The sequence below is a fragment of the Bubalus bubalis genome, chromosome 15, assembly GCF_019923935.1.
Source record: "Bubalus bubalis isolate 160015118507 breed Murrah chromosome 15, NDDB_SH_1, whole genome shotgun sequence".
In the NCBI taxonomy this organism is placed as follows: Eukaryota; Metazoa; Chordata; class Mammalia; order Artiodactyla; family Bovidae; genus Bubalus; species Bubalus bubalis.
Window position 1 is genome coordinate 80657567 of NC_059171.1, and position 24980 is coordinate 80682546.

The 24980-nt window shown below is 55.8% G+C and overlaps 1 protein-coding gene and 2 non-coding genes across 3 annotated transcripts; 1 reads left to right on the plus strand and 2 right to left on the minus strand.

The window, feature by feature from the left end:
• Window positions 1-8823: 8823 nt before the first annotated feature.
• Window positions 8824-14566, minus strand: LOC102391915 (DNA topoisomerase I mitochondrial). The gene is given in 10 exon segments (XM_044928471.2): window positions 8824-9257; window positions 9476-9507; window positions 9510-9543; window positions 11245-11421; window positions 11623-11687; window positions 11690-11789; window positions 12033-12177; window positions 13084-13219; window positions 13222-13234; window positions 14447-14566. Coding segments are annotated over 10 exon segments (1041 nt in total). The 3' UTR covers window positions 8824-9038.
• A 3013-nt stretch (window positions 14567-17579) lies between these two features.
• Window positions 17580-20353, minus strand: LOC112577747. Its single transcript, XR_006640022.1, has 3 exons — window positions 19829-20353; window positions 18567-18678; window positions 17580-17914 (listed from the first exon to the last, which is right to left on the minus strand). It is a non-coding gene; the product is annotated as an uncharacterized LOC112577747 (transcript).
• A 2530-nt stretch (window positions 20354-22883) lies between these two features.
• TRNAC-ACA lies at window positions 22884-22955 on the plus strand. The gene has a single exon. It is a non-coding gene; the product is annotated as a tRNA-Cys (tRNA).
• Window positions 22956-24980: the final 2025 nt, after the last annotated feature.

Below are 24980 nucleotides of genomic sequence, written 5' to 3' on the forward strand. Positions count from 1 at the left end.
TGTCACCATTTCTATTCTACATAGTACTGGAAGTCCTAGCCACAGCAGTCAGACAAGAAAAAGAAAACATATCCCAACTGGAAGAGAAGAGGGAAAATTACCATTACATGCAGATGACATGGTACTGTATATGCAAAGCCCTGAAGAGTCCACACAGAAACACTAGAACTGATAAAGTGAACAGGGTGACAGGATACAATGTTAACATACAGAAACCTGTTGCATTTCTTTACACTAACAATGAAATACTGGAAAGGTGTTCACGTACTGTTGAAGCCTGGCTTGGAGAATTTTCAGCTTTACTTTGCTATTGTGTGAGATGAGGGCAATTGTGCGGTAATTTGAGCCCCAGCAGGATGCTGGCAGGCGCTGGAGCAGTGGCTGTGCAGCTGGAGCGACTGTGAGGAGAAACCCCACATCCAAGGGCACAGGAGAAGCCCCAGCAAGATGGTAGGAGGGGCGAAATCGTGTCTAGAATTAAACCCCATACCCGCCAGAGACGCTCAGAAGGCTCAAACAAACCTTGTACACACCAGGACCCAGCGACCCCATAGAGACTGAGCCAGAACTGTGTTCAAGTGTCTCCTGAGGAGTTCTGGGTCAGCAGTGGGCTGCCTCAGGGGCAGGGGCTCTGGGTACAGCATACCTGGGTATGGCATAAGCCCTGTTGAAGGAGGTCCCCATTAACCCCACCATAGAGCCGCTGGAACTTACACAGGACTGGGGAAACAGACTCTTAGAGGGCACCATCAGAACCTTCTGCACCAGGACCCAGGAGAAAGGAGCACTGACTCCAAAGAGACTGACTCAGACTTGCCCATGAGTGTCCAGGAGTCTCCAGTGGAGGCGTGGGTCGGTAGTGGCCTGCTTCAGGGTTGGGGGCACTGAGTATAACAGTGTGTGCGTGGGACCTTTTGAACGAGGTCGCCATTATCTTTCTTATCCCCACCGTAGTTTGGCCTCAGGTCAAATAACAGGGAGGAAGCACAGGGCCAACCCATCAACAGAAAATTGGATTAAAGATTTACTGAGTATGGCCCCGCCCACCAGAACAAGACCCAGTTTCCCCCCTCAGTCAGTCTCTCCCATCAGGAAGCTTCCATTAAAGGAGAGAATGTTTAAATTGTTATCTATATCCTGGAAGTTCCAGCCATTCTCAAGACCCAGACTCATCACCTTCAATGTTTAAGCCCAAGTAGACAACAGCCAGGGGCTTGCCAGGTGGCGTGATGGTGAAGAGTCCACCTGCCAGCAGAAGATGTGGGTTCAATCCCTGGGTGGGGAAGATCCCCTGGAGAAGGAAATAGCAACCCACTCCAGTATTCTTGCCTGAAGAATTCCATGGACAGAGGAGCCAGGCGAGCTACAGTCTGCCATGGGGTCGCAAAGAGTCAGACACGACTGAGTGGCTGAGCACGCTGAGCACAAAGACAATGGCCAGCATGTCGTGCCAGCCTGCAGCTGACACTGGAGGGCCCAACCGCTTGGATGGGCTTCCACGACTTCCTGTGGCCCCGTGCAACCACCACAGTAACGCGACTTGCCGGGGTCCAGCCCCGGTGGATCCAGGGGATTCAAAGGGGAGACGGCTTTGGCGATCAGAAAACAACAGCTTACTTAAATGTTAATTAAAGATATAAAGAGTGGTTAAATAAGGATAGCTCAGTGAGAAAATTCAGTGGAGAAAAGAGGCTGAATAATTCAGCCAGAAGGTGAGAGAAAGAACGACATGGGGAGACCAAGCTTCGGTGAACCAGGCCCGCACTTTATTTTCCAAAGTAGTTTTTATACCTTAAGTTATGCATAGAAGATAATGGGGGAAGGGGTAGAGTCATGCAGTAAGCCAGGCTTTCTTCCTGCAAACTTATCATATGCAAAAGTTTAGGTGATTTGCATCATCTTCTGGCCCGGAGGCCTGTTAACATTTTAAGAAACTTATTTTTCTCTAAAGGTGATTATTCTAAAGTCAGGCACCACCTTCCAAAAGCATTAGATAAAGTTGCATTCCTATAGGTCAAAGGTGTGGTGGGCTGTAACAAGAAAAAGAATTAACTCAAGGGTCCAACGTTACAAACATTAAAGCTACTACTTACACCAATTATATTAATACACTGCCAGGGACACAGCAGGTAAGGGATAGGGAGACTTAGCAAACATTGGCCCAACAAGTGAAAAACCCTTCACCAATACAATTTCTAATCAATCTTTTAACCGCTCAAAGGAATCTGTATTCAGACAGTTTAGAACATCTCCTGCCTCTCACAGGTGGGAGGCTCTGAGCAATCATATGTGGCCGGAAAAACCTATTCAGGCAGGCTAGAGGACTTCCAAAGGAGTTTGTAGGTTGAAACACTATCACACCCAGGAACTTTATTAACTGGAGCTATAAGTTAACTCTTTTTTTCTTCAGAGAGAGGTAGTGGGGGACAGCCCCCCGTAAAATCAGAGGTGTAGGTGAGAGCACAAAGCAGAAAGTAGGCAGACTCTGGTTTTGGGGGTAGATGCTTGAGAATTTCCAGGGGGACTCCTGAGGCTTGATCCCGCCTTTGCATATGCCGAGCCTCCTTCCTCATGACCTTTGCCTCGGGGGGAGCTCCTGCTCCCGGCAACGACTCTGCACTTTAAAACAAGTTCACAGACTCAGGGAGTGTAACAACATGAAGCAGAGTGAACAGAGAGAGAGACCCACACCTGGACACAACACAATGAAAGCACAGACCAACAAGATGAAGACCTCGAGGAGCCGGAGAAAGACTCAGTCACACCATCAGCCCACTGCTCAAGACAAGAGGAAGAGGCAGGAGACAGCGGGCCATGTCCTCAGCGCACTGAGAGAACACCTGTCCTAGAACTTGCTCCCAGCAGAACTACTTTTTGTAGATAAGGTGAAAACATGTATAAGGTGAGTAAAAACTCTGAGTTCATTATTAAGCAGTTTTCACTGGAAAGACTTCTAACTAAAGTTCCTACTAGAGAAAGAAGAACAATGATTTCCAAATGATGGCCTTCAATACCAGATGAATGGCTGATGTGACTGAAGAGCCACACTGTGTGAGGACGCACGCTGAGCCCTTCACAAGAGCACGGGGGCCAAAGGGACCCTCAGGCCCTAAAAGCCTCCTCTGTTGGGAAGAGCTGTAACACACTCCTCCGACACGACTGCAGTGACTTAGCAGCAGCAGCAGCAGCAGAGTAGTTTAATGTAATTACTAAATATAAACTGTATATGTTTCCAATCGAAGAAAAAATGCAACTTAAAATCAACAAAAACTTACTATATCAACTGAAAAATAAATAGAATAAAGATCTGAAGATAAAACTGATTGATCAGAGCAAGATGGCAGAAACCACCCAAAAAGGTTCATAATCACAGTAAACCTGACAAGACCAACGTCCAGTTGAAACAGGAAGGCTGGTGGGAGGAGCCTGTAACCCAGAACAGCAGCACCTGTGAAGACAATGTAGGCAGAGGCAGGGGTCCACCGAGGGGCCTCTGGAGGCGAGATGCCCACCCATTTGCCGTGTGAAATGCCGGAAGGGCTCTGGGGCTGGAGACAGCAGGTCTGCAGGGTTCTCACTGGAGAACAGGAACCATCTCGGACAAAAGACAAAGTTCTGCCATCAGCACCAACCTCACGGGCAACCGCACTCAGCTGCTCCAGAGGCCGCAAGGCCCCTGTGCTCAGAACACCTGCCTCGTCTCCACAGGTGGACGACCAGCACCAGTGACCAAGGAGGTTCTCAATGTGCATACAAATTCAAAGCAAAGAGAAGGGACCTTTTGCAAATGCAAAGGAAACAGAGAGTGCAAGAAGTGTAGAAAAGGTGAGTGAAGCGGGAGTCAGTACTCCTAAGGAGATAAGCAAGGAACTGTGTCCACTGAAAGAGAACAGCATGGGGCTGCCCTGGAGGTCCAGTGGTGAGGACTCCCCTGCAGGGGTCACAGGTTTGATTCCTGGCCAGGGAACTAAGATCTTGCATTTCATGCAGTGCAGTCCCCACCAAAAGAGAACAGAATAGTATTTTTAAAGGAACAGTTTAAAAGAAAACAAATCTTAGAAACTACATGTGGTAACCAAAATTAAAAACAAAGAAGATTGAGAGATTGAGAGATAAAGTTGAGAAAATCTTTTTAAAGGAATAAAAAGACAAGGAGCTGGATAAGATAGAAAGATTATAACTAATAGGAGTCCTGGAGGCCGGGCTTCCCAGGTGGCCAGTGGTAAAGAATCTGCCATATGCAGAAGACGTGGGTTCAATCCCTGGGTCAGGAAGATCCCATGGAGAAGGAAATGGCAGCCCATTCCAGTGTTCTTGCCTGGAAAATTCCAGGGACAGAGGAGCCTGGCAAGCTACAGTCTGCCATGGGGTTGCAAACGGTCAGACATGACTGAGTGACTGAGCATGCAGGAATGGGGATGGGCGGAGAAACCAAAACAGTGGGAATGAAGTTATCAGGGAAACAATCTTAACTTTTTCCTCAGAACCGAGAGACACGAAACACCAAGGCTATAGCAGCTCCCAGTGCCCGCCACAAGCAGCAAAGGAAGACACACCGAGGTTCGGCGTGGAGAGAAGACAGCATTGGTGAGCAGACTGCACGGAGCCTCTGCAGTGCCTGGAGGCCAGGGACAGCTGCACAGCGCTCTGACAGCTGCAGCCGGAGGTGCTTCCCCACCTGCAGGCCCACACACATAGTCGGGAGTCCAGGGCGCGGCCACAGTGTCTCCCAACAGGCAGACTCATGCCCTTTTTTTCACTGCTGTTGTTGAAGTTATTTGCAGGAGGCTACAAAAACAAGATCCCAGACATGGGGGCGGGGAGGGGAGATGGGAAGCGGGAGGAGGAGGGGTCCGGGGTTGGGGGTCCAGGAGACGGAACTTATTAGGGCTTCCCTGAGAGCTTAGTTGGTAAAGAATCTGCCTGCAATGCAGGAGACCCCGGTTCAATTCCTGGACGGGGAAGATCACCAGAGAAGGGATAGGCGACCCACTCCATGATTCTTGGGCTTCCCTGGTGGCTCACCTGGTAAAGAATCCGCCTGCAAAGTGGGAGACCTGGGTTTGATCCCTGGGTTGGGAAGATCCCCTGGAGAAGGGAAAGGCTGTCCACTCCAGTATTCTAGCCTGAAGAATTCCACGGACTATATAGTCCACAGGGTTGCAAAGTCAGACACGACAAAGCGACTTTCACTTTTCAGGAGACGGGAAGAGGGTGGGGGTAGCCCAGGAAATAGAAACCACTGCAGACAGAGGCCAGGGCAGGGAAAGCACCAGGAACGAGGAGGAGCTCCAGACCTGGAACTGAGTTGTCCCTCCAGCCTGCAGCCAGGATCCCTGCTTTCCTCCCACACAGGACGCCCCCGACAGCACCGGGAGCCCCAGCCACAGGCTCCTCTGAGCTTCAGCGGGCCTGGGTGCAGAGGAGGGGGCCTCTTGAGACAGAGACCTACGAGCTACAATGAAAAGCACCTGCCCCACCTGGAATTGTAAGACGACCCGCCTGCAGCTCCTGGAGCCTCAGGCAGACAGTGGACCAGTCTCAGCAGGACGCCCCACTGGTCATGCACCCCTGGGACCCACGGACCCAGATCTCCCCCGACTCTGCCGAGACCAGGCCCTGAGGGCACAGACTCCGTGCCTCCAGCTGTGGGGACCTCGGCTGCTCGCTCAGGGGCACGTGGACCCACCCACCCACCAGGAAGAGACAGGCAGGGTCGGCACTCGGCCACCCTCCCGTCCATTCAGGTGAAGAGGTGCAGGGAATGGGGGGTGTCCCTACCCGGTGCTGGGACAGAGTGTGGGAGTTGGGGGGACGGGCCACATGTGGGACAGCCAGGCCAGGGGCACCTGCCGGGAGGGGGGACGCTTCAGAGCAAAGGGCCGGGCGTCTGCCACCTCCTGTGTGACGACGCAGAAAATACTTCACTGTACAAAACTCCCCAATAGGCTTTAATGGTGAAAAAAACCCACAAAGTCAGTCCCAGCGAGGCAGGGGAGGTACTCCTTTAAAACTCCAAGTCTTCACCCACCATGTCAAGCGCCCAGGTGAGCTTCTCCCTCTGGGTCTTGTAGACCTTCTCCACAGGCACCTCGGACTTCTTACCCCTGCCCAGAGGAGAGGGGGTTCTCGGGGGCCGGGCACGGAGGCCAGGGCGCCAGGCTACCTGACCTGTTTCTGGCACGGCCATCAGGGGCTGAGGGACAGGGGCCAGTGTCCCCGGGGCAGCCCAGGTGGCCTCCGAGTACGGCACCTGGGAAACGCCCATGGGGCACACGGGCAATGCAGCCGCCACACCCCTGTGGGTGGGGCAGCTCAGGGTCCTTCCACAGCCCAGAGCCCTCAGGCAGAGAGGACCAAGGACCAGGTTTGGCATCAGACACACCAGCCAGCCAGGTCCAGTCACAGGAAAGACCTGTGCTGACCCCAGGGCCCTGGGGACTGAACTGGGGCCACTCGGGGGTCCAGTCCCTCCTCCAGGTCACGCACCAGGTGACGCTGATCCGGGGGTCTAGGCAGATGAGCTCGGAGGTGCCCAGGGCCACCTGCTTACTCTCCTCCTTGTCGGTGGCCTGCGTGCTCACTCTCAGCAGCTGCTCCTCCAGCTTCTCCAGCAGCCGCCCCCTCTTCTCCAGGGAGCTAGCAGAAGCAGGAGGGGCCGGCCCCCGCGCTGGCATCGCCCCCCTCTGCTCAGGGCCCGGTGAGCCCAGTGTTGGGGGAGGGCCCGCTGTCCCCCACAGCCCTCCACCGTCTCCAGGGTGAGCTCCACGGGACCGGGACTCAGGGACGCCCACCCTCGGGATGGAGTGGGGACCCTCCATCCAGGTCTGACAGCACAGGAAGTGAAGTACGAAGCACACGGAAAAGGGGGCAGAGGACAGGATCAAACGTCTGTGAGGCTCAGCGCTTACTCCCAGCACCTTAGAGAAAGGCTGATGCATCGAAGCAGGATGCAGCTCTCCGCCCCACAGGCCCGTCCTGAGCCGTCCATGCGGCGCCCCGCAGATGGTGCGGGGCAGACACCCAATACCCACACGCACTTCAGCCCCAGGCCTTGTCTCAGGGACTCAGGCCCAATCCACCCGGACCCGAGCGGAAGGACCGCGCATGGGGAACACCCCCACCAAGGCCCAGGCAGCCCCATCAGATGCTGCCATGGGACCCAAGACGGCGCCTGTCCCAGGCTGTGGACGGGGTGGGCTGCAGGCCCAGACACGCTATGTGGCGGCTGCCAGAGGCCAACAGGCAGCTGCTGATGCCACCGAGAGGACTGGCAGGAGGGGCTAGGGGCGCCGGGTACACGAGTGTCATGGAAGACACGCAGTCCGCCAGCGGCTGCCCGAAGAGCCTTGCTTTCCACTGAACAGAACACCCTCGGACCCAACGGCTGGCGTTCTCACTTGCAACCTGTGACTGCAAGCGCCCGTGCGCACCTGAGGACACCTTCGTGCTATAAAGCAACCACGGCGGCAGGGAAAAAGGGGCGCCACCAGAAACAGGGGCACAGACGGGAACCACGGGCGGCAGGGCCCAGCAGAGTGGGCCGGCTCCTGGGGGATACCAAGCACCGACCCAACAGGGACACGGGCAAAGCCACCACCCAGTGATTTAAAACTGCCCACAATGAATGGCCCGAGCCCAGAGGCCTTCACTGGTGAACTCTACCGAGTAGCTAAAGAAGAATTAACTCCAGCAACTCTTCACAAACGGTCACAGACGAACAGACAGCAGAGAAGGGACAACTTCCCAAGCCCCTCCAAGACTGGTGTCTCCCCAACACTGGGCCAGGGGCTGGGGGCTGTATGAGGTGGCTGCACCTCAGAACCCTGTGAACGAGCCTCTGAAGGACAGGACCACGCAGCCTGGCGCTTCTCCCCTGCACTTCTGGGCTGCTCTACCTCTGGGCACAAGTGTAGTGTGTGCTAAATCACCAAGTATGACCAGAAAAGACAACCACAGAACTGGGAAGGGAAAAGAAGGTTCAGCCCGACTCAGGTGGGCTGGGCCCTCCAGACACTCACCTCTGGGACCTGCCATCCCCTCAGGATGTGTGGTCAGCCCGCGCCTCCTGCAGCTCTGTCTTGGCCTCGGCCACCTGCTGCTCTTTCGCCTCTATCTTCAGGGGAACAGGGGCCCGGTCGGGGCCACTCTTGCCCCACCTGGTCCACCCCAGAGACCAGCGTCCATAGCCTGTCATCCCCACGCCCTGAAAGGGTGCCCATCTGTCCAGTCAGGGTGCCAGAGCACTGGCCCTGATCATTCACTCTATGGCCAGGGGACAGGGTGAGGCCAAGGTGCCCCAGACACACAGCCTGCTCCCCCAGACCCAGCCCCTGCTCCACTGACCTCCTTCCTGGACCAGAGGCCCTTCCACACCACTAGGCCACACAGGCAGCGTCTGGCTCCCCCCACCCCGAGCCAGCTCTCCCCTACTGGCAGCCCTGAGTGTCCTGAGCACCTCCGAGGGCCATACAGCCCCAGGGAAGATGGGGGACTACACGGCCACCCTCAGAGGCCCTCCACGGTGCCCCCCGCGCACCTGGGACTGAAGCATCTGCATTGACTTCTCAAAGGTCTTGGGCGTTGTGCACTGATGGTTGCAGAGAAAGGCAACAGCCCGGTTTGCTCGGTTGTAAGACAGAAGTTTGGCAGCTATGCTGTCTTCAGCTGGAAAACGGGGGTCAGGAAGTAGCAGCCAGGACCGCCCAAGTATGCGTGTGCCCAGGAAGCCCACCCCCCGCGAGGGCCTTGCAGGCAGGACTCAGGAGAAGGACCTGGGCCCAAGGCCTCACGGCAGGGGCCTCGACAGACCCCACCTCCACGAGAGTTGGGATGAGGGGCCCAGAGAGGCCAGAGCACTTGGACGGTGGGGCAGCAGGGGCAGAGGCAGCAGGAAGAGGGTTCCCACACCCCAGGGGGCCGTGCGGAGCTGGGGGGTGCCTCAAGCCCGACTCGCCAGGGCAGCGGACAGGAGACCAGGCAGGGGGCCTGGGGGGCTCCATCTGGGGCCCCTGACCCATTCCCTCGGGCTAAGCGAGCTACACTCCACCCCAGCCACTGATCACATGGCTCTCATACCAGCCCAGCAGCCAGGCACCAGCGCACGAGCAGGCGCCCTGACCCCACACAGACAGCCGCTCTCCTCGGGGCAGCGCTTGCAGCTGGCCCTGCAGCATGATGCTGGCGTTGTAGGTCCAGAACACCCTGGCCGTCAGGCCATCCATCGGGTCCTGCAGGTGCCTGTTCAGGCTGGCAGTCTGAAGGTGGCAGGGAGGGTGGGGCTCAGCACGTGGCTTCCTTGGGGACAGTCTCACAGCGCTCCTCCCAGGCCCTGCCCCCGGCTCCCGGGTGGGATGGAGCTGCCAGTGAGATGGAGGGCCCTCGGCCTTTGTGTGCAAGAGAAGGTGCCGGCCAGTTCTCACGCTCACCCCCCTTGTCAGACCAGCCGTTGGGTCACCCCATCGGCACCACTTACAGTCAGCCTGTCAAAGAGCTTGTCCCGGGGCCTTTGTTGTCCATGAACAGCTGCAGGTTCCTGTACACCTGCAGCGGAGGAAAGACGCCGTTACGGAGGCGCCCTCGTCCCCAGGCAGGAAGGAGCTTCCTGAGGATGAGCAGAGTCAAACGAGGGTCCCAGATGGACGTCTGCGCGACGGGTCCCGGCTTCTCCCGGAGCAGGCAGAGCCATGTGGGGTCACGTGCCGTGTGTCACGGCTGTCCTAGCCAGGCTGGCGCCACCCCCGTCCCCACACGTCCACAGGCGGCCCCACATCCACAGTCACACTCATCTGACGACGCAGGGCACCCAGGGACGTCCACGGCCCCATGGCCCCATCCCCTGCACCCTCGTTTCCCTCCCCATCCTTCTGAGCGAGCGTGAACACCCTCCTCCTGTGTCTCCAGCCAGCCCCGCACTGCGTGTGTCCCACGGGGCTGGACACCCAGCAGCAAGCTCCCGAGTGACCAGGACGGCCCATGTCCCCCGACCCGGTCAGTGCCTGAGCAGAGGGCCCAGCCCTCGCCCTCTGCCCCGTGTATATGCATGAAGGTATGGCCGCCGGGAAGGGCCTCGCCACCAGGAAGGGCCTCACCGCTCACAGCCCGACTCCAGCCTCCAGACCGGTTTACAAGGCGGTTTCACCAGAGCAGCTCCGTGGAGACACGACAGCAGCAACGGCTTCTGTCACCGAGGCCCCAGTCCCCGGACAGCACTCCCTTTCCTCCCACTGGTGCACGCCCGAGCTGACTTCAGATGCCCGGCACCCACTCCTGAGGGGGCGTTCCTCTGTCGCCTCGAGAGTCTCCCCAGATTCCCTGCTCTGTGCTCGGGCTGCCCGTCTGCACGTGAGGCGCGTGCAAGGTACAAGTGAGGCGCGCGTGAGGCGCGCGTGGTCAGTGCCAGGTCTGCTCTTGCTGAGATGTGGGCCCACCCAGACGGAGGTTGATGCCGTACGGCTTGCCACTTCAGAAGGGGTGGGAATTCTGACTTCCCTTCAGACACGTGTGTACACCAGCAACTTACCACCCCCAGCTTGACCCATCTCTCCATCAGCAGGGGCATGGCGCTGAGCCCACAGGCTCAACCCCTGAACCCTGTCGTTCACAGAGGGGACCCCGGAGACACTGCCAGTGACCACACCCAGCCACATGCCCAACAACCGCAAGACGTTTCCCAGATGTGCTGGGAAAAGTGTGTGTGTCGGACTGAGCAATGTCCCCTCAAAATTCACGTGCTTCTCAGAACCCCAGAATGTGAGGTTTTGGGAAACAGGGTCTCTGCAGGTGCACTTAGTTAAGACAAAGTCACAGTGGGGTGGGGTGGGGTGGGCCCTAAACCCCCAGGGCCCTGTCCTCACGTAAGGAGACAGACGTGGTGATGCCGGAGCAGATGCTGCGGTGACGCAGCCTCGAGTCCAGGTGGACAGGCGCCTCCAGACACCAGGGGAGCTGGGAAGGACCCTGCGCAGAGCTGCAGAGGGCACATGGCCCCGCCAGCAGCCTACGCTTGACCCGGCCTCTCACACACCGCCCTCGCCCCCTAGGACGGCAGCAGCAGCGGGCCCAATCCAGGCCGCGGGCCTTCTGTGACTCTAGAGGCTCCGCTGGCTCAGCCGGGGCTGGCCTGCAAGGCAGACCCTGCCGCCAAGCCTGACCGGCCAGGCTAGCGGCCGCTGGAGGAGAGCACCCAGACGGAGCAGCAAGCTCACCCCAGCACACTGCCCACCACCCTCACCAGGCACTCACCAGCTTCTCCACCAGCACTCTGTTGTGGGAGCGGATCGAATCCTTCCCCAGGAAGTCAAACTCCATGACGTCCAGGGAGCCGCTGACCTCTGGGTACAGCTAGAAGTGCTCCACATGGAGGGAGCAGCAGCCACCAAGTCCGCTGCCCTCCTCCCCATTCCTGGCCTGCAGCGCCAGCTGGGCGGACCCCCGTCAGGGCATGGCGCATGTGCCCTTGGGGACACACGCACAGACGGGCACACGCCTGCCCCTCCCCCGGCCCAGGGCACCGGCTCAGAACACAGAAGGCCCACTGTCCACCCCCGTCCATCTAACCCAGCCTTTGCCACCGACCAGAGCACCATGAGGAGCCCGGGGGAGGCTCGGGACCACCCGCACCCTGTCGATGAAGTAAAGGACCACAGCGCGCTGTCCTGTCCTCATCTCTGGAGATGTCCAGGTGGTTGGTACTGGGAACAGATCTTGCCCACAGCCCCTTTCAAGCGCCAAGCCACCTCGTACTTCCCCCAGTCTCTCTCCCCCCCAAAAAAAGAGCAAGGAGCCCCCTTCAAACAGGGAACTGCTGACTCTCCTCCTGGGCCCCCTCTTAACCTGCTCCACTCAGGGCAGGCAAGCAGACTCCAAACTCAGTTAAAGACGGCGTAAACTTAAATTCCTTATTTTTTAAGACCAATGGCCACTGGACACACTGTGATTCCAAAACTGGCCAGTTAACGCCTACGATCTCAGGGACTCCCTGCCTAAGTGGCCCGGCTAGGCCAGGGAAAGCAAGGTCACACCCAGCACACCTTCAGCTTGGAGCCAGGGTTCAGCGTGACATACTTGATGAAGTTCTGCACGTTCTCCGTCCATGCTGCCAGCCACATGACTGTGCAGTCGCACCCGACCTCCTTCCACTGGGGGCTGGCTGGGGGCTCAGGTACTGTGGAGTCCCTGCAGAAGGAGAGCGACCCAAATCCAATGATCAGGATCCCGACACACCAGCCAGACGCCCTCTTCTCCAACAGCCATGGGTACCGCCAGTGCTAAGTCTGTCTCAGAGCCATCTCGTCGCCCAAGCCGCTCCCTTGTGCCACCACCCCTGGCCCTCAGCTCCTGCCCATGACAGGCTCCTTCAGAGCTGCCCCAGGGGTGAACCCCATGTGTTGCGAGCCATGGCAGCTGCAAGGGTCACAGGTGGCCCTGCACTCCCGACAGGCCTGGGCTCCCAGTGTGCACCTGCCGGCCCAGCTCGGCTGTGACCCCCACAGCGGAAGGACAGGAGCTCCTGCACGCCTGTCACCACTTGAACCATGGAAAACCGTTCAAAGTACATAGATGTGCGCTCCCAGTGGGGCAAAATCTCAAGCGTGGGGCAGGGTGACGAGGGCTGGTTCAGCAAACAGCACCCAGGCTGCTGTAGACACGTTCCTCTGCAGGGAAGGCGCCCTCCAGTCCACCCCACAGAGCCTGGAGTGACGGTGGGACACCCTGCGTCGGGCCCCCTCCCAGGTGAGAAAGTGAGAGTTGCTCAGTCCTGTCTGACTCTTTGTGACCCCATGGACTGTTCAGTCCCTCAAATTCTCCAGGCCAGAATACTGAAGTGGGTAGCCTTTCTGTTCTCCAGGGGATCTTCCCAACCCAGGGACTGAACCCAGGTCTCCTGCTTTGCAGGCGGATTCTTTACTATCTGAGCCACCAGGGAAGCCCAAGAATCCTGGAGTGGGTAGCCTATCCCTTCTCCACAGGATCTTCCCAACCCAGGAATCAAACCGGGGGCTCCTGCATTGCAGGAGGATTCTTTACCCGCTGAGCCACCAGGGAAGCCCCCTCCCAGGTGAGGGGTGGGGCCACGGGCACCTGCTGCAGTTGATGACCACATCCTCCGGCAGGACCCTCCTCTTCAGCCTCTTCATCTTGAGGTGGTCGCCCCAGCCTCGGACTGACCATGGCTCAGTCTTGAAACTGCCAATCTTTTCGCGGTGCCCATCTAAGGGTAGCCAAACTCTTGCTGAAGTTTTTCCTCCTCTTTTTTTTTTTTTATTTTTAAACTTTACAAAATTGTATTAGTTTTGCCAAATATGAAAATGAATCCGCCACAGGTATACATGTGTTCCCCATCCTGAACCCTCCTCCCTCCTCCCTCCCCATACCATCCCTCTGGGTCGTCCCAGTGTACTAGCCCCAAGCATCCAGTATCATGCATCGAACCTGGACTGGCAACTCGTTTCATACATGATATTTTACATGTTTCAATGCCATTCTCCCAAATTTTCCCACCCTCTCCCTCTCCCACAGAGTCCATAAGACTGTTCTATACATCAGTGTCTCTTTTGCTGTCTCGTGCACAGGGTTATTGTTACCATCTTTCTAAATTCCATATATATGCGTTAGTATACTGTATTGGTGTTTTTCTTTCTGGCTTACTTCACTCTGTATAATAGGCTCCAGTTTCATCCACCTCATTAGAACTGATTCAAATGTGTTCTTTTTAATGGCTGAGTAATACTCCATTGTGTATATGTACCACAGCTTTCTTATCCATTCATCTGCTGATGGACATCTAGGTTGCTTCCATGTCCTGGCTATTAGAAACAGTGCTGCGATGAACATTGGGGTACACATGTCTCTTTCAATTCTGGTTTCCTCAGTGTGTATGCCCAGCAGTGGGATTGCTGGATCATAAGGCAGTTCTATTTCCAGTTTTTTAAGGAATCTCCACACTGTTCTCCATAGTGGCTGTACTAGTTTCCTCCTCTTCTTTGAGCTTCTGCATTAATAAAACACCATGTCGGCTTTAGTGGTGAAGAGACAGGACGCTTGCCACGTGAGCAGGACTGGTCAGAGCCCCTTCACTGCTGCAGCAGCCTGGGCAGCCCAGCGAGGCAGCAGGCCCAGCACAGGGCGCGGCCACGGCGGTCCACTGTCACCACGAGCGGGAAGTATGGGCCCACTGGTCCTTATGGCAAGGTCGCTGCTTCACGTGCTCCAGGTAGACACAGCACTTCTTAAATATGTCCAGGTTAGGGGCACATAACTCAAAATCAGCTGAGAATAACAGAGCGGAATCCAAGTCCCCTTCACCACTCTCTCTTGGGGCTCATCTAGAAAAATCCCTCAGGAGCAGTTTTTGTGAGAAATGGGGTCGTTTTCTGCACCACCAGCTGCCTCCCACACGAGACCCCAGAAGCCCAAGCCAGACTGAGCCCTGGGGCAGCCTGACCTGCTTCTCCTCCCTGGACAGGGCCTTCTGGGAAGCAGCCTTGTCCACAGAGTGTCTGTGGATCTCCGTGAAGTCACACCTGTCCAGGTGCTTGATGACCTTCCTCTCTTCTGCTGTCATTTCCTACATGAAACCATACACTCCCATCATCTAACGCAGGCAAGGGTCACACAGGCGGCGGGGACCCTCCTCCTCTGCGGCGGGGGTCCCACTCCACAGGGAATGGTGATGTCCCAGAAGCAGGAGGAACAGACACCAAGGCCACCCTGACCAGCAGCCTCTGCAACTGTCCCCCAAGAGAGCCCCTTCAGGTAGCTGCCCAGGCGTGTAGGCAGTGAGCTGAGGTGCCAGAGCTTCCTCCCAGTGGCCCTGAGTTGGGCCATGTGGCTGCATCCAAAGAATGGTCCCCACCAGCTACCGTGTGGACTGCACGGCACTAATGGGCTCTTCACTCACTATGAATGTAGGCGGCCTGCCACCCCACAAGTGGTGGGAACACGCACGTGCTTGGCAGCCCCTAATTCAGCCACACACACACACACACACACACACACACAGCCCATGGCCCAGCCATCCCCTAGGTACCTGTGGAGAAGGGGATGCACGGCCCCAGAGCGCCCTGTGAAGCACCCAGGTGCCCAGCAGCCAGAAAAGGCACACAAGTGGCCCTAGGGCCTGGCCTGGAGCAGCCAGAAGGGCCTGGGCGCACAGTCCACAGGCAAAGCCAGGGCGGGTGCAGGTGTGCACACACCCACCCAGCACCTCGCCTTCAAAGAGTTTCCCAGGGGGCAGAAAATGCCCCTCCGGCCCCCCCACAACCTCCCCTTCCCAAGCCTGGCTCTGCCTGCTCCTGAAGGGGCAGCAGAGAGGGGAAGGCGGGCCAGCGTCTGACAGCCCGAGGCGTACCTTCCGCCAGTCACTGAAGAAGTTGTTTTGGAAGACTTTTTTTGTATACTCATGATCCAACATTTTCCCATAAAACGTAGCAACCTCCTCTGCTGCTAAGCTCAGCATTAAGGGCTTCCCTGCAGACATGGAAGATACGTAGATGCAGGGGGCTGGCCCTCACCCTGCTGCGCACAACGTCCTACGCTTTAAATCACTCTTTGTTACACACATTGTGCCGTATCAGGTTATAAACTCGCCAAGACCAAGGAGCTCTGATTTTTTAAATTCCGAAGCACACGCTCAATTTAAGAAGATGACCACACCTGAGCATCCTGGAGCATGTGCCGGGCCCCGGCAGAAGGCAGCCACAGGTGCTACATTTGTCCTGCTTTAATGATTCACTGAGAAGCGAAAAGCAGAGGAGAAAAGGAAAGATATAAGCATCTGAATGCAGAGTTCCAAAGAATAGCAAGGAGAGATGAGAAAGCCTTCCTCAGCGATCAATGCAAAGAAATAGAGGAAAACAACAGAATGGGAAAGACTAGCGATCTCTTCAAGAAAATTAGAGATACCCAGGGAACATTTCATGCAAAGATGGGCTCGATAAAGGACAGAAATGGCATGGACCTAACAGAAGCAGAAGATATTAAGAAGAGGTGGCAAGAATACACAGAACTGTACAAAAAAGAGCTTCGCAACCCAGATAATCATGATGGTGTGATCACTCACCTAGAGCCAGACATCCTGGAATGTGAAGTCAAGTGGGCCTTAGAAAGCATCACTATGAACAAAACTAGTGGAGGTGATGGAATTCCAGTTGAGCTATTTCAAATCCTGAAAGATGATGCTGTGAAAGGGCTGCACTCAATATGCCAGCAAATTTGGAAAACTCAGCAGTGGCCACAAGACTGGAAAAGGTCAGTTTTCATTCCAATCCCAAAGAAAGGCAATGCCAAAGAATGCTCAAACTACCACACAATTGCACTCATCTCACACGCTAGTAAAGTAATGCTCAAAATTCTCCAAGCCAGGCTTCAGCAATACGTGAACTGTGAACTTCCAGATGTTCAAGCTGGTTTTAGAAAAGGCAGAGGAACCAGAGATCAAATTTCCAACATCCGCTGGATCATGGAAAAAGCAAGAGAGTTCCAGAAAAACATCTATTTCTGCTTTATTGACGATGCCAAAGCCTTTGACTGTGTGGCTGACAATAAACTGTGGAAAATTCTGAAAAAGATGGGAATACCAGACCACCTGACCTGCCTCTTGAGAAACCTGTATACAGGTCAGGAAGCACAAGTTAGAACTGGACATGGAACAGACTGGTTCCAAATAGGAAAAGGAGTACATCAAGGCTGTATATTGTCACCCTGCTTATTTAACTTATATGCAGAGTACATCATGAGAAACGCTGGGCTGGAAGAAGCACAAGCTAGAATCAAGATTGCTGGGAGAAATATCAATAACCTCAGATATGCAGATGACACCACCCTTATGGCAGAAAGTGAAGAGGAACTCAAAAGCCCCTTGATGAAAGTGAACATGGAGAGTGAAAAAGTTGAGTTAAAGCTCAACATTCAGAAAACTAAGATCATGGCATCTGGTCCCATCCCTTCATGGGAAATAGATGGGGAAACAGTGGAAACAGTGTCAGACTTTATTTTTGGGGGCTCCAAAATCACTGCAGATGGTGATTGCAGCCATGAAATTAAAAGATGCTTACTCCTTGGAAGGAAAGTTATGACCAACCTAGACAGCATATTCAAAAGCAGAGACATTACTTTGCCACCAAAGGTCTGTCTAGTCAGGCTATGGTTTTTCCAGTGGTCATGTATGGATGTGAGAATTAGACTGTGAAGAAAGCTGAGCGCCGAAGACTTGATGCTTTTGAACTGTGGTGTTGGAGAAGACTCTTGAGAGTCCCTTGGACTGCAAGGAGGTCCAACCAGTCAATCCTAAAGGAGATCAGCCCTGGGTGTTCTTTGGAAGGAATGATGCTAAAGCTGAAACTCCAGTCCTTTGGCCACCTCATGCGAAGAGTTGACTTACTAGAAAAGACCCTGATGCTGGGAGGGATTGAGGGCAGGAGGAGAAGGGGACGACAGAGGATGAGATGGCTGGATGACATCACTGACTCGATGGACGTGAGTCTGGGTGAACTCCGGGAGTTGGTGATGGACAGGGAGGCCTGGCGTGCTTTGATTCATGGTGTCGCAAAGAGTCGGACACGACTGAGCAACTGAAGTGAACTGAACTGAATGATTTACTTTGCTGCTACGTTCACGCCGAAATTTCCAGATCAACAACACCTGCAGTGTGAGGATGCACATCACCACTTAACAGAAGCAAAACTAAAGTTAAGGCTTCAGAACAGATGTGTGATTAACTGTAGCAGCTGCAACCTTTAAACACCTTCCCATTTGCCCAGTGACTTCCAACATTTTACTCCAAGCGCTGGCACTAGGAACAGCTCGGTGGAGAAGAGGGTCCAGCTCAGGAGCGTGAAGGCCAGTGCGGGGAGGGCCTTCACTACGGAGTTCTCTCCGCTGTTGTACGTTTGAGAACCTTTATCACAGAACACTGGAAAAATAAATACACATTAGTTTGATAGTAAGAAGAAGGTGGTCAGGATAAAAGAACACAGTTCTTCCCCAAACTAGCTTCTGAGGAAAAGGTGAAGAAGACAGAACCAGATGAGCTGCCAAGGCCCAAGGGGCTCAGTTACTGCCCTGCTAGCATCCCCCTCCCCACGGCTGGGCTGCCCAGGTGCCCTTAAGGGGCAGAGCTGGTTCTGACAGCCATGGAACCTAGTCTAGCTCGGGAAAACAGATTCTAAACCGAAACCTACATCAACGGCGTTGCAGGGGTCAAGGAAAAGATGTGGCTGTGTGTGTGTGCTGGCTGAGCATCCCCCCAGGGACAGGTTCCTGCAACCCAGCAGGAACCCAGGGGTCACCACGGGGTCACCAGGCCCCCAAGCAGGCAAGTGTTGCAAGATCCCCAGCGAAAGAGCAGAGGCCTCCCCGGGGCGGCGCCTTGCAGGAGCAGGGACAGCCTGCCTGCGACCAAGTGTGAACCACAGACTTGGCAGTGGCCTGGCCTGGCTCCAGGTGCACGGGTCAGCTCGGATCCAGGTGGGAGAGCCACCTACAGAGCAGGCCTAGGTGGCCAGTTACCGGATGCTGAAGGCGGCCCTACCCACGGCCACTTGAGCCGCCGGGGCGGTCCTCACCGTCGTAGAAGGACCTCCCTCAGGAAGGGGCTCGTAGGGGGCCGCGAACCACGGGCCTCTGTGCTCCAGCTGTGTCCACTTCACGCCGCCCGGGCTCTTCTCCTCTTCCCGCCTGGAGGACACGCGAGAACGTTCGCACACTCACACTGCGCACAGGCCCTCCTCGCAGCCCCGTAGACTCCACCCCCGACTGAATCAGGCGAGGGGCCAGGTCTCCCTGCTGGGGGCGGGGCGCCGGGATGGACCCTGCCCGGCCTCAGGCCACTCCCCTCGTTAAACAACCCACCGCATCTCCCAGGCCCAGAGGGAGGAGTCCCGGTGGCTAGTCCAACCCACTTGCGCAAAGTTGACAACCGCAATTCGAAGCTTTTTCTTGGAATGCATCTACTGAGGGTGCTCCAGCGAAAGGACCACTACAACCCTGCCAAGCTTCACACTCGGGCCTCACCCCTCTGTTCCCCGGACGCTCCCTCCCCACCCCCAGCAGGGCCCGAGCCCCCAGAGGCAAACTCTTTACTGGCTGCAGTGGGAATTGCTGACAGCACCTGAGGCAGAGCAGGGCCACGTGGATCACACTCAGTGAGACACTGCCCCGGAAGCACTAGGCTAACAGAGCTCCAACAGGAGCTCCTGAGCGCAGCGCCATGCAGGTGTGAACCCACCCTGCTCTCTGGAAAGGTGGCATTTCAAGCAGAGGAGAAGCCCACCGCCCTCCCTCTACTCCACACCCCCTCACAACTCACCCCCACGTGTGACCACAGGGCCTCTGCCCACATCCCCCAGGAAAGAGCCCGGGAGCACCGCTGGCAGAAGGAAGCCTCAGCTCGGAGCACAACGGCCACTAGGGGGACTGATCGCACGTTATGTGCCCACGATCAGAATGAATGGACTGAAGCTCCTGGAAACCAAGAAACTGGGAGTCCGGTGCGACGAGAGGCCCGTGTCAGAGCACACCCATCAGGTTCAAAACCACACTACGGTGCTGAGGCCACGCACAGCTACATGAGCAACAGATCTTACCAAAGCCGAACGGAGGAAGAAACCGCCAAATGGGGGCCCCTGCGGAGCAGGGGTGAGAAGTGGGGGCTGCACCCCCCCCCCCAGGCACGTCCGGAAACATCACGCGCTGCACCTGCGGCGTAAGGTCACCTTCCGGGGAACCCAGGACCACGCGCTCCAGCCCCGCCCAGCAGCAGAGGTCCGGGGTCTGGGAGGAGCCGCGACGCGGCCTCCCTGCGCCTTTGCCCGTGGTTTTCGCTCACCTCACCGGCTCGGCGGCCGACCCTCTCTGCCAGGGCTGAAGCCCTTGGGGGACGTCGGGACGCACCCTGCTCTTCAGGGCCCGCGTGCAAAAGCCCCGGCCCGCCCCCGCGGCGGAAGCCGCGCCGGCCGAGCACAGGGCGGCCTGGCCCTGGGAGGCGTTCTTCCTCCGCGGGGCGTCTTCTCGGCCCCACGGCGGGCCCAGGCAGGGAAATGCGGCCCCCACGCGATCCCTTGTTCCCGCCTTGCTCCTCCGCCCTGAGCTCTCTGGACAGCCTCCCGACGCTGCGGACAGGCCCTGGATTCAAGCCGTCCCGCCGACCCCTCCGTCCCCAGACCGTGGCTGACAGCCGCAGAATGCGCACGCGGCCCCGCGACCCGCGCGCAGCTCCTCCCCACGGCGGCCTAGGAGCAGCAAGGGGCCGCACTCATTAGGGGCCGCAGGAACACCCAGGGGCAGGGCTTCAGCCCGTGCCCCTCAGCTCCCGAGGGCACCTGGTAGGTCCTCCGTAATCACACGCTCGCCTGCACACCTGGCCAGACATGGAGGAGGGGCACCTCCATGCTGTCGGAGGGCCCTACAGGTGAAGCTGGGTCAGGGCACCGTGCAAACACCAGCGCCACCTCCCAGGCGGCCCCGCGCGGCCCCACACTGCGGACCAGCCCCTCGCTGTCACCCCGTGCTCCTGAGCCCGCCCTCCTGCACCACTGTCCCTGGATTTGACCCCCGCTCCCGCCCTGGGCAGGACGGTCCAGCGACAAGCCCTCTGGGGCCGCCCGGTCCAGAGAGCTGCCAGTACAGGGCAGAGGTCCACCACTTGTCAACCGCGTCAACCTCCTGCATCTGTAAGACGGGGCTTAGGGACTGTGGGAGGTGGGCACGCACAGTTGTCAGCATGCACCCAGAACACACGCAGCAGGCTCAGGCACGCCTGCCAGTGCCCCTACCCAAGGGGCAGCCAGGCTTCCACAGAGACAAGCCTACCCCCACATCCCTAGTAACCCCACCCCTGCCACCAGTCCCTCAGTCCCCACGGACACTGGTGCAGAGCTGCACAGCTGCAAGGGCTGGTTCTCAGCACCCAGGTGGCCATGGTGGGGGTCACCCCAATTTTGGAATGAGCCACGCACCGCTGACTGAACACACACTAGGACAGCAGCAGCTGGTGCTCCTTAAGGCCACCTTCTGCCAGGTGTGCTTAGAGGCCTTGCATATTTCTCTTGCAGTCTTTCTAAAATCAAGTACATGTTGCACCTTCAGAATCCTGAAGCCACTGTGTTTCAAATCCAGACTGCAATTCTGTAAATGGAAATGTGGCAAGACAAGAACTGTAAGAAATCTAAAAGGAAGCAGAAAAAACATCTGACAAAGAGTCCAACACCTTTTCATGATAAAAGTTAAAAAAAAAAAAAAATTCAAGAAACTAGGTCGGAGGGAACCTCCACCTGAGAGCAGCCAAATGCCCCACAGCTATGTGACACTCCAAGGTGCCTCGGCCCCAAGATCAGAACCAGACCTGCTATTCAACACAGTCCTGGAGGCTCTGGCCAGAGCACACACGCAGGAAAGTGACTAAAATATATCACAGTTTGAGAGGAATAAGTAAACTGTCTTTATTTGCAGGTGGCAGGATCTTGTGTATAGAAAACCAATAAGATTCTACAAAAAAAAGCTATTAGAGCTAGTAAGTTAATTCAACAAAGTTATGAGGTACAAGATCAATACATGAAAATCAATTTTCTTTCTTTATACCTGTAGTGAATAACTTAAGAAGAAAATTACTAAACAACTTTATTTACAGTAACACAAAAAAAGGAAAATGCCCAGAAGTAAATTTAACCAAATAGGTAAAAGATTTGTACATTTTAAACTATAAAACATACCGAAAGAAATTAAAGAAGATGTAAGTAAACCCATCATATTTGTGGACCGGAAGACTTCATTTTGCTAAGATGTTAATATTCCCCAAAGTGATCCACAGATAAAACCTAATCCCCCATCAAAAGATTGACTTCTTTGCAGAAATTGGCAACCAATCCTGAAATTCATGTAGAAATACAAGCTAACCAGAATAGCCAAAACAAACTTGAAAGAGAAGAACAAAGTTAGAGGACTTACATTCCAATTTAAAAATTTACAATAAAGCATCAGTAATTAAGGCAGCATGGTGCTGGCATAAAAATAAACATACAGATCAATGCAGTAGAACTGAGAATCAAAAATAAACCCATACGCCTGTGGCCAATTGATTTTCTACAGAGTCCCAAGACCATCCAATAGGAAAAGAACAGTCTTTTCAACAAGTGCTACTGAAGGAAGACACAATCCTTGCAAGTTAAAATGGATTAAAGACCTAGAGCTAAAACTATAAAACCCTAAGGGGGGGGGGGGGAACAGGTTGTGAACCTTCATAACCCTGGATTAGTTAATGGTTTTTAAATGTTTAAAAGCAAACAAAGATAAGACAGCTAAAGTGAACTCAAAATTTAAAAACTTCTGTGCTTCAAAGGACACCATCAATAAAATAAGAAGAGAATCCACAGAAAGGGAGAAAAAGTTTGCAAATCATGTCACTGATTAGTGTTCAGAATGTATAAAAAAAACTCTTACATCTCAACCAGAAAAAGATAAACAGCCCAGCTAAAATCAGAGGCAAAAACAACCAGATACTTCTCCAAAGAGACACAAATGGTCAATAAGCATGCGAGATGCTCAACATCCCTACCCACCAGGGAAGTGCAAAGCAAACACCCACCCACGTCATAAGCCTTCACCTGTCCCTTCACAGTAGCAATTCCACAAACAGTAACCCTGTTTCCAACACAAGGGAAACAAGACTCAGAAAATCTTAACTTCCCAGAATCACTCCGTTGGATGCAGCAGATACTCACCCCAAGACCAGCAGCCCCACTTCACAAGGCATGAAACTGCCCAGTAGAAATGTGACACAAGCCACACACGGATTTTAAATCGTTTAGAAACCGATTTGATTTTTTATAATATAGTTAATTTCAACCAAAATATCTTAAGTATTGTCACTATAACGTATAATGACTTCCCTGGTGGCTCAGACGGTAAAGCATCTGCCTACAATGCAGGAGACCCGGGTTCGATCCCTGGGTGGGGAAGATCCTCTGGCGAAGGAAATTGCAACCCACTCCAGTACTCTTGCCTGGAAAATCCCATGGACGGAGGAGCCTGGTAGGCTACAGTCCATGGGGTTGCAAAGAGTCAGACACGACTGAGCGACTTCACACACACATAACGTATAATAAACATAAAAAAATAGTGAGTTCACATTCTTCTTCCTACTATTGAAATCACCAAGTCTCCGCTGGGGCCAGCTACATCACGGATGCTCACAGCCACTTGCGGCGGGCGGCCACAGGTGGGACAGCTCAGGTAATGGTTGACAGTCCTACGTCTGCTCCTCTGCTCAGTGGCTGCGTGACCACGAACAAGTTACTTAACCTCTCTGTACCTTGGTGTCCTCATCTGAAAAGTGGAGATAGTACCGACCTCATCAGGACTGGATAAAAGCAATGCAGACACAGAACAAACGCTTCATGGGGGCCGGTTCTCACCAGCATCACGTGAGACCTACACGTCAAAGCTCTCCGGCCCCCACTACAGCATTCTGGGGTACCCACCACAGGCGTACAACTGGCAGAAAAGGCCAGCACTGACAGCGTGACCTCTTCCTTCCGGCTCTCAAGAGCCTGAAAGAGGCCTGGAGGCGCTGGGGGCACTGGGGCTCCCCCGTCGTGACAGGCTGGGGGCGGTGACCGACGGCGGGGCGGGGCGGGGCGGGGCGCGGCGGGGCGGGGCGGGTCAGGGGGCGGGGCGCGGGGCGGGGGTACCATCTCCACCTGCCTGCTCCTCCTGCCCCCGCCCTGCGGTGGCCTCCCTGGGCCTGTTCTTGCTGCTGCCTCCGCACGTCGCCCCGACTGGCTTCTCCTCGCTGCCTCTCTCCAGGCCACGCCGACGCTTCTGTCGCTTCTGCTCCTGCGTGTCCTCCCCCGGCGGGCGGCGTCCGCGCTCAGAGGAGCCCCCCAGCTCTGCACCCCCGCATCTCCCTTCCTCTCCTTCCGGGGCCCCTGCCCCACCTGTGTTCTCTTTCCTTCTTCTGTCTTTTCTGGAAACTACACTCTCTGATGCGGCCTCGCTGCCAGCACCCCATCGTTTCATCCTCTTCTTTAACCTCTCCAGCCCCCGTCTTTCCCCGGCTTGATCTCACCCAGCAGCCGCTTGCTCCCCACCAACTCTACCCCACTGTCGGTATCGGCCAGCGTCCCCGCAGGGGACAGTCCTCTGGCCCCCGTCCGCGCATCTGCCCAGCAGCGCCTGGCGCCCGTGTCCCCGTCACCCGCCCGCGCCCCCGACCCCCTGCTGAGGCCACCCGCGCGCCTTCTCTCCCCGCTGCTGCCAGCCCCGGCTCCTCGTTCCTCAAGCCCTTTCCGCCTTTTCTCTTCCGATTTTCTCCTTTTATTTTCCTTCCATTTGCTTTCCACTTTCGCCCCATCCTTTCCCTGCTTGTGTCCACTCGCTCCTCATCTTCTTCTCCCAGGGAGCGAGGCCGCAGGACCTTCTCATCCTGGCCGCTGGCCGTGCTCTGCAGAGCCCCGTCTTCAGAGGACACCCGGAGAGTACCAAGGGCCATCTTCCTCTAGCTCCCAGGGCTTTGTCATCGCCTCAGAACCTTGCGCAGGAGAGAGCCCACAGAGTGGGCCGCGCTGCCCGCTGATGCCTGCCCTTCCCCATAGGGCTGCCAGCAGAGGGCACCCCACCCAGGCCGTGTCCCCGCTGCCCTTGAAGCAAGCTCAGCAGATGGCGTGTGTCTCAGCCCTGGTGTTCCTCATCAGGAGTGGGCCCAGGGCGGCGCACCGCCCCGTCCACCAACCACGAGGGCAGAGGGCACCCAGGCTCCACAGACTCATCTCATAGACATTCCTATTAGCAAGGCGGGCAAGTCAGACAGTGAGGTCACTCACTGTCTTCTACTTTCTGGCCACACTGCAGGAGACCACACACCACAGACGGAAGCTGTGCCCCCCTGAAGTGGAACCACAGAGTCCTAACCACTGGACCTTCAGCAAAGTCCCCGCTGTCTTCCTATACTTGCAAGACTGAGCACCCAAGCACAATTACTTAGA